This window comes from Leptonychotes weddellii, chromosome X, assembly GCF_054177405.1.
Source record: "Leptonychotes weddellii isolate Sample4059 chromosome X, ASM5417740v2, whole genome shotgun sequence".
Classification (NCBI taxonomy): domain Eukaryota; kingdom Metazoa; phylum Chordata; class Mammalia; order Carnivora; family Phocidae; genus Leptonychotes; species Leptonychotes weddellii.
Window position 1 is genome coordinate 68,778,099 of NC_138385.1, and position 9,467 is coordinate 68,787,565.

At 42.5% G+C, this 9,467-nt stretch overlaps 2 protein-coding genes across 3 annotated transcripts in view; one reads left to right on the forward strand and one right to left on the reverse strand.

The window, feature by feature from the left end:
- CCNB3 (cyclin B3) overlaps nt 1-3,684 on the reverse strand; it is a 67,079-nt gene extending 63,395 nt beyond the window's left edge. Inside the window, exons 1-2 of one of the 2 annotated variants that reach the window (XM_081808870.1) lie at nt 3,556-3,684; nt 2,579-2,638 (exon numbers count right to left, since the gene is read on the reverse strand). The gene's annotated coding sequence lies outside the window, so the exon portion shown is untranslated. The remainder of the gene's footprint in view (nt 1-2,578; nt 2,639-3,555) is intronic. The other variant, XM_081808872.1, reaches the window with a different exon arrangement.
- Nucleotides 833-8,491, forward strand: AKAP4 (A-kinase anchoring protein 4). Its single transcript, XM_006743008.3, has 5 exons — nt 833-928; nt 1,986-2,036; nt 2,594-2,695; nt 5,175-7,313; nt 8,336-8,491. The coding sequence occupies exons 1-5, from the start codon at nt 833-835 to the stop codon at nt 8,489-8,491; spliced, it is 2,544 nt and encodes an 847-aa protein (XP_006743071.1).
- Nucleotides 8,492-9,467: the final 976 nt, after the last annotated feature.

Below are 9,467 nucleotides of genomic sequence, written 5' to 3' on the forward strand. Positions count from 1 at the left end.
GCCATTTCCTTTTTACTTTTAGTTTCAGGCCAAGGTGGGAGGTGGCAGGGTGGGGGCTGAAGGAAGTCAGCAGAGATTCTTTTCTCTTTCAAAAATAAAATTAAACTTGGTCTATGGGATCAGGGTCTGGTCTTCCCTCAGACATTTGTCTCTTGGTTATATTCATAGCTATTAGACTTTTCTCAACATTCAGAAACTTGCTCTATATGTTGGAATCTTATATGTTGTTTTGATAAAAAGGGCTATTTATTCACCGTACCTGGTCTTTTCCAATGGCCCTATGTAATAAGTATTAGAGCTATTTACCTAACTTCACTTTCTTTAATGTAATGAGAAAGACTCTGGTTGAACTGGAGTTAACTAAAATTCAGTTAAAGAGGATGAGGTGAGCTTTATTCTTTGAGGTACCTGAGTGGGTAAACAAAAGCGGAGACAGATGAGATTTAGTGGAGTTTGGGTAGAAGTAAATCATTAAATTTAATCCCCACAGTCTCTAGACCTTTAAGTTTGCTTCCCAGCCTGCCATTTTTCCTGACTGGCTTTCTCACAAGTTAATATGATATTCCCATGATTCCAAATACTTGGTGTGAGGAGTCTAAATTGAAGGAGACTATGGACTGTGCTAAAAGATAATGATCTTGATTATCAAGTTCAAACATTTCATAGTGTCCTTCCCCTTTTGCTCACCCCACCAGTCCCTAATCTAAACCTGACTGAAACACAGAGATGGGTTTCAGAAAGCCCTTCAGAGATTCTTATCCAAACTCAGCCAGTCCCTGAAAACCATATATAACCATATATATCTTCAGATTTCTTTCCTTTCTCTTGACAGATGTCTGAAGATATTGACTGGTTACACAGCCGCAGGGGCGTGTGCAAGGTAGATCTCTACAGCCCAACAGGACAGCAAGATCAGGACCGGAAAGTGGTAAGATACAAAATTACCCCTACCAAGGAGTGGAAAGGATCAGTGTATGAGTATAGATATCCTGGAGCCCAGGATAGACTAATGGAGAGTGATACTGTGATGTCTCCAAGCAACCAAGCTCAAGGAGGTCTGTGGGGGACCAGTGTGCTTTATACATCACACAAGGACAAATTAAGGGAGAGGCAGGACCAGATGTGATATAAAGGACTTGGGGAGGGAGGGCTATGGGGGGAGCTCGGGGTGGGGGGGTAGGGGGGGAGGAGTGGTGGTTGCCTAGTTACCAGCCCCTATTACCTAACACTTCTGAAGTCACAATGTCACCTAGCTACCAGTAAGTTACACTAAAGTGGGACTCCCTCAGGAGGACAAAATACTTCACGCTCTGTTTCCCAAACTTTCAGCGATTTGCATAGTACTTCACATTTTTTATCATGTTCAAGTGCCACTCATACTACTTAATATGTGTTTTTGCAATGTTTTTAAAAATGAATTTAAAATTCAAATACACTTAAAAATTACCATCACCCTAGGCACTATTGTCCACAATACCACAGGTTTGACGTTTTAGGATGTATTTTCCAAATAAACAACAACAAATGCACCTATTAATACAAACATCTACTTATGTACCACCAAAAATATTCTATATCATCAACAGTAAAAATACCACACTTTGGAAACACTATAGCAGAAAGGGCTCTAAACTGGGGGCCAGGGGAATCAACTTCTAATGGAAGTTCCACCTTCAAGTTTGTGTCAGTCAGGCAAGCCACCTCTCTTCTCAGTTTTCTCAATAAATATGGATATTTTGGGCCTCTCTCTGACAGGTAGGTATTCTCGTTTAGGAAATATAGTGATGCTAAGCTTCTGTCTGCCTCATAATAATCATATTAACATTTATTGAGTACTTACTATGTACAGGCACTCTGCTAAAAGCTTTCCATGCAGTATCTCAATCAGTCCTCACAAAAACCTTATAAGGTAGGTATTGTCATCTCCCAGAAAGAAATTATGGTCTTTAGAGTTTTTCTAAATTCACTCTCCTAATTTGATGCAGATATGCTTTGTTGACGTGTCCACCCTGAATGTGGAAGGTAAAGATTGCAAGGTGGGTATTCTCTGCTTCCCTCACTTGGAATGGGTGGGAAACTGCTGAGAATGGTTATCAGGGGCAGCATGAGGAAAGGGAAAGGTTGTAGCAGAGGGTGGAAAGGTGGAGGAGTCTCAAGTGGAAAGCCATTGTTCTTGGAAGCCCAGGATCTCTGGTTCAGAATTTATTGTCACTCTTGATACCAAGTCTCATTTTAGAAGCCACTTAAGTTGTTGGTAGGGCTGAAAGAATTAAAGCCTGGGAAATAGCATGTCAGAGAAGTGAAATTAAAAAAAAAAACCCTGTCCAAAAGTTTGATGATTAATGGAATATGGTTCCTGAGACTGACAACTTTGTGAATACCTTCAGTGGGGCCAGGGTGAGGGGAGTAGTAATTTGTGGTGGGAACTTTATCATTCTTCAAAGACTAGCTAGCATCACAGTCCTACCTCTCCTTCAGAAAGAAGAGGGATAATAGGGGACATAGCATTCATACTTTGAAGTGAGCCTAGGAGGGCAGCCTAGAGATGTCTCAAAAATCCACTTCATAAAAATCTTACCCCTTAATTCCATAGGATGCTGCTGGTTCCAGTTTGGAAGGTGACTTAAACTTGGGAAATCTGGAAGAAAAAGAGATTATTGTGATCAAGGATACCGAGAAGCAAGACCAGTCTAAGGTATACTTAGCCTCTGAGCTCACCCTTTCTAGTTCTCAGAGCCCAATGCTGAGTCTGAGGACTCTGGTTCAGAGATAGTAAGATAACTATTGTCAAACAGACCCATAAATTTGAACACTATGACATTCTAGAGAATGCAGTCCTAAGTCGAGAGTCACGGTAAGTTCAATGCCCGGGTATCTAACAATGGCACTAATCACAGAGGCTCAGAATGCCCTTTCCTGATTTCAGGGGCCTACTCCAAATATAACCTTGCTATTCTTATCCTAATAAAGATATGGGCTTATAAGCAAGATCCTTTGCAACGTTCTTTGCTGGCTTGTAATAGACTTGTGTGCCCTATGTTGCCCAGAGACCAAGAGGGAAGAACGAGGATATGGAGCAGAGAGAATCCACAATGACCAAGAACTATAGTTGCCTTGTTCCTACCCTGTTGTCTAAGAGATTACCTAGGCTGTTGGGCAGCATAAAATTAGAACAAATTAGACTTGCATGCCACTGTCACATACAGAATCCTTTGTTTTTGTGTAAGTATTCTAAATTATATCTGTTAGGCTCCTGGTTTGGGGTAAGTATTAGAACACATGAGAAGTCACCCCCACAGTCCTACAAGCCTGGAGCGGCTGGTACTGGAACGGGATATTTTGCTTTCGTGCAAAAGAGTCAAATATTTCTTGTTCTATCTTCCTGGGCTCATGTTATAATGAGAAACATCATTTCTGGCCCCAGACACATTTAGAATAATGAGAGTGGGCTCTAAGGAAGGAAAAGCCAGTTACAAAATAGTCTCTAAATAGTTTTGGGTTCAGTTGGGGGTTGCCAACTCCATTTTGGAGTCTCAAGAAAGGGATAAATTATACCTGGTGTTTATTTTTAAAAGAGCCGTCCATATTTCCTGCACACAAGGCAGATCTCCTTGATTGTGTCAAACCCGTTCGCAAAAAGTTGACCTCATGACCTCACGTTTCCAGGAATTCTGTGAAAAGACAGGAGATGAAGCAGTGGAAGGGGCAAAGAGGGCAATGGCATTTAGCGCCAAGTAGAAGATGTGTAAAATACATATACACATATCCAGACACGGGCACACACAGTCACAAGCATACACATCTATCCAAGAGACACACACATTGATACATACATTTATATACGTTAACAAAAAATAATTTATACAAGCAAAGATGTGCTCATGTCTGGCTACACGTGACATCAACAAACACACAAGCACTAATATACCAAACTTAGGTATATTGACCTATTCATAAACAATGACTTACACACATACACAAAGGTATATAGTTATACAGCCAGATACCTGGACATGCCCACAGATGACACACATAAACACCCATATATATCCATGCACACCACACATAAACATATACTCACACACCCATAGCCTTTGATCAAAACACAGTAACCATACAGACTCAGGTATAGGCATACACACATAAATATACTTCATGCTGATACGCACCCATAGAAACTTAAACAAAATGATACAAAGTCACTAACTCTTATTTGTATGCACTGATACACACATCAACACAACTGCAATAACATCCCCACTCATGTTCTCACACACAAACTCAAATGCCGGGGTGTGTGCAATTTGACACACATTCTCAAGCACGGACACAGCATATAAATATAACATAAATGACACCTAATTTATTGACAGACTACACAGTCACTATACAATCACCTATTTACACATACAATTCATATTTTAACATACACATTTATTAACATATCATACATTAATTATTGAGTATATATGTTAATATGTGAATGTATGCTCTAATATATACAAATGCATTTATAGCTGCATGATACATGCTAGTAGATTTACATCATAAATATATGCACATCACTTCCAATCGACACTTGTTTATTTGCATATTCTCAGACACACTGACATACACACGCTTATGGTTACAATCCCACACATGTACAAAAGGTACACACTAACATATACATGTTGGCCTATACAGTAGGCAATGAGTATTGATGTCAACACATTATTACACATGCTTACACATACTCACACATGGGCACTGACATACATGTATACACACACATACACACAGGCACATTTACACCTTTCACAAGACAGACTGACACATTCTCAAATCTATAGAGATACTCACACTTACAAATTGCTGTATTGATGTGCATATGCACACAATGGATACAAGGATACATTTTTGACATACTGAGATAAGAACACATACACAGATGAAATTGACAAATATATTGATAACACTTAAATAGAGTTAAGTACACAAATGCATATACTCAGCTTTTGCTGCTGCCACTTGTGTTTGTGTATTAATGGTTTTAATTGTATGTTATGTTCTCATGCAAATTCTAAAGGCCAAATCCCTAATCTGTGCAGTTTAGAAGATATATCTTCTAAATAAAATAAGGGAAAGAAGTACCCTACCCAAACTCTTATGGATAGGTGTTCTTCTTTTTTTAGATGGAGGGATCTGTGTGCCTTTTCAAACAAGCTCCCTCTGATCCCATAAGTGTCCTCAACTGGCTTCTCAGTGACCTCCAGAAGTATGCCTTGGGTTTTCAACATGCACTGAGCCGCTCAGCCTCTAGCTGTAAACATAAACTAGGAGACACAGAAGGCAAATATCACAAACTACCCTCTGGGAACTGCTACAGTGTCTATGCTGATCAACTGAACATGGATTATATGGCCAACGGACCTCAAAGCCTACATCTAGAAATGACAGCAGGCAAAAACACCAACAATAACCAGAGTCCTTCCACTCCTCCAGCCAAATCTCCTAGCACTCAGAGGGCAGTGATTTCCCCTGATGGTGAATGTTCTATGGATGACCTTTCCTTCTACGTCAACCGACTATCCTCCCTGGTAATCCAGATGGCCCGTAAGGAGATCAAGGAGAAGTTGGAAGGTGGAAGCAAATGCCTCCATCATTCTCTCTACCCATTCTCTGGGGACAAAGGGAAAAACAGCCCCCACAGTGCTGTGAGCAAGATTGCTTCTGAAATGGCCCATGATGCTGTGGAATTGACCTCGGCAGAAATGCGGGGCACTGGGGAAGAGTGCAAGGAAGGTGGCCGGAAAACCTTTCTGTATAGTGAATTATCCAACAAGAACAAGGGTGGGGACAAACAGATGTGCCAAAGAGATAGTAAAGAATTTGCAGATTCTATCAGCAAAGGGCTCATGGTTTATGCAAATCAGGTAGCATCTGACATGATGGTCTCTGTTATGAAGACTTTGAAAGTACATAGCTCTGGAAAGCCAATCCCAGCCTGTGTGGTCCTGAAGAGAGTGTTGTTAAAACACACCAAAGAAATCGTGTCTGATTTGATTGATTCCTGCATGAAGAACCTGCATAATATCACTGGGGTCCTGATGACCGACTTGGACTTTGTCTCTGCTGTCAAGAGGAATCTGTTCAACCACGGAAAACAAAATGCTGCAGATATCATGGAGGCTATGCTGAAGCGTCTGGTCAGTGCTCTTCTTGGCGAGAAGAAGGAGACTAAATCTCAGAGTCTGTCATATGCAACCTTGAAAGCTGGGTCCCAAGATCCCAAATGCAAGAACCAAAGTCTTGAATTCTCAGCCATGAAAGCTGAGATGAAGGGGAAGGACAAAGGCAAAATGAAACCAGAGCAGTGCAAGTCGTTGACCAGCGCCGAGAAAGTCAGTGAGCACATCCTCAAGGAGAGCCTGACCATGTGGAACCAAAAGCAAGGAAACCAAGGCAAGATGCCTGGCAAATCATGCGCCAATAAAGAGGAAAAAAGAGAAAAGATCAGCCCTTCCACGGATTCACTGGCAAAGGACTTGATTGTGTCTGCCCTTATGCTGATCCAGTACCATCTGACCCAGCAGGCCAAAGGCAAAGATGCATTTGAAGAAGAGTGTCCTGGTTCTACCATGGGCTATATGAGTCAGAGTGCCCAATACGAAAAGTCTGGAAGTGGCCAAAGTGCCAAGGCACTTTCAGTGAAACATCTAGAATCTAGTGGAGCTCCAGGACCATCCACCTCCCTGAAGGAAAATCAACAGTTGGACTCTCAGAAGCTGGATATGTCAAACATCGTTCTAATGCTGATTGAGAAACTGCTTAGTGAGAGCCCCTTCAACTGTGAGGATCTATGCGAAGGTGAGAACAAGCGTTCTGAGCCCAGGACAAACAAAGCGGCTTCCATGTCCAAGAAGCCTGACAGAGGAGAAGAACAATGCCAGGACAATCAAGAACTTGACTTTATCAGTGGGATGAAGCAAGTGAACCGCCAATTTATAGATCAACTGGTAGAATCTGTGATGAAGTTGTGCCTTATCATGGCTAAGTATAGTAATAACGGGGCAGCCCTTGCTGAGTTGGAAGAACAAGCAGCCTTGGCAAACAACCCCAATTACCAGGTCGGTGGCTCCAGATGTAGTCATGATGGTGCAACGTCACAGCGCTATCAAGACTCTCCTGGGCCTGAAGTCATAGTTAATAATCAGTGCTCAACAAGCAGCTTGCAGAAGCAGCTCCAGGCTGTCCTCCAGTGGATTGCAGCCTCCCAATTTAACGTGCCCATGCTCTACTTCATGGGAGATGACGATGGACAACTGGAGAAGGTAAGCGACGCAACAGGTGCAAGAAGAAAAGAGGGTTGCAGTGGGCAGGGGGAGGGAGGCAGCATTGTACTTAGAGCCCAAGAGCAGTCCAATTTTTTCCCAAGCCTGTTCTTTACTGTGCACTTCACGAATTGCTTGCACTTCATAAAAAGACAAAGTGATAAACCATTAACTGAGTGGGGCTCTGGATACCTCAAGGCCTGCGCATTTCCACCAAGGGGAGAAGTGAGGTTAGCTCACTGTATCGGTGATCCTTTCAACAAACTATTCGGTAACACATCAGGGAGCAATTTTTAAGTCTTACGTTTTGAGTTTGAAGGCCCTCAAAGGATTGGAGAGAGAAAAAAAAAAAGAAAAAGGGAGCTCCTCCCCAAACTCATGTGTCCTGCAAGTGCCCCAAGAGTACTTACCTCCTTAAATTTTTTGCCCTAGGTACCTCACTTGCTTCGCCCTAGTCCTGGCCTTGCCCTCCACTTTCACAGAGGCCAGCATTCATGCACATACAAGTTCTCTCTCCTCTCTCTCTCCTCTCTCTCCTTCCCTCCCTCTCTCACACACACACCCCACAGCTGTGTTTTTTACATCAGATGGAGTTAAGAGAAATAAAATACTGAACCGAATTATTTTCAGTCCAGGACCAGGAGATTGTCCCTACTTCCCACCTCATACTTTTTTAGGGAAGCTGGGGAATGGCGACCCCTAACCTTGACCTAGCAATCATCACAGGCTAACTGAAGGATCTAGCACCTATGAGAAGTGTTTGGTGAACACATTTAGTTCCAGAGCTTGTTTTCTAAAGCTCAAAAAGAAAGTCCTGTGGCATTTGGAGCCATGTCATTAGAGGAGGCACAAGGAAAAAGGAAAGTCAGGTCAGGAGCCTCTGGTCCTGGATCTGTGTCAGGCTTTACTCTAGTCCTAGAAGCATGGGTGGGAAGGTGAGTGGGGGAGGGTCCACTTGATCCATCTGGGTCCCTTCTCCAAAAGCATCACGTGACGCAACGCTACCTCTGCTCTCTCCACAGCTTCCTGAAGTTTCAGCTAAGGCAGCAGAGAAGGGGTACAGTGTAGGGGATCTTCTTCAAGAGGTCATGAAGTTTGCCAAGGAGCGACAACTGGATGAAGCTGTGGGAAACATGGCTAGGAAACAACTGCTAGACTGGTTGCTCACTAACCTGTGAGCTAACAACTCCTTTGACTCCTCTCCATTTACTCCCCCTAGCAGCATTCCATCCCGGCCTGAACACCCCTACCCATCAGGCCAGTGAACTGCATACCACATGATTGTATTTCCTAATACATCTGAGCAGTTGGACTGTGCAAATACAGGGTGTCCAAAAGCTGGGCAAGAACATGAATAAAAAAAATTTAAAAAGTGTAATTGTTTTCTTGATCAGATAGATCTGAGGCAAGGGAGGAGAATGGGTTGAATTCTGGGAGAATGGGTGATACAGGGTTGAACTTGTGTCCAGATCTCACCCTGGGTTCTTTTCTGAGCACCCAAGACACAGGGATATAACATATGTCCTAAGTCCCTAAGTAATCTGGTTTGTCCAAATGATCTCATCTTACAGTCTCTTTAGAGCTTTGCCACCTGTGGCCTCCCTGTTTCTCTCAGAATTGCCTACCTAACTTGATATTTCCCCCTTCTAATCCCAAGGATGCAGGCTTCTTGGGTTTTTTGTTTTTATTAAGAGCCTGAAGATAGGCTATCTTATAAGAAATCTAGCTGAAGAAAGTAAGTATATTACTCATTACCCAGGCAAGGGGGGACATTTCTCCCCCTTGCCTCACACACACCCTCACTGTTAACTGCACATGGATAAATACTATCCAGAACCACAATTGGATCTGATCCTCTTATGTGTGAATAAAGCTTTCTGAGAAGTCATTTACTGCAACTGATAAGATTTCCTTGTCTTCCATCAGTCTGAGAGAAAATTCTTCTGAGAAGAAAGCTATAGGATGGTAAATTCACGGCCACCCTAGGTGAATCCCAGTGTCTCTTTTGAGACTAGCTCTAAGTCCTTAGATTTGTTTCATGCTTCTCAGAAGTCAATCATAATGCTAGAATTCATCGCAAACAAGATCAAAACAATGGTTTCAGCTGTGTGGTCCTCTGTTAGCCAGTTTGCTGTGGCATACGCTGGTGCCTTT

Excerpts from the sequence above, each read along its gene's own strand:
- AKAP4 (XM_006743008.3), top strand. The coding sequence starts at position 833 with ATGTCTGAAGATATTGACTGGTTACACAGCCGCAGGGGCGTGTGCAAG. Across the intron at positions 929-1,985 it reads AAGATCAGGACCGGAAAGTG|ATATGCTTTGTTGACGTGTC; the intron begins GTAAGATACAAA and ends AATTTGATGCAG. Across the intron at positions 2,037-2,593 it reads TGGAAGGTAAAGATTGCAAG|GATGCTGCTGGTTCCAGTTT; the intron begins GTGGGTATTCTC and ends TTAATTCCATAG.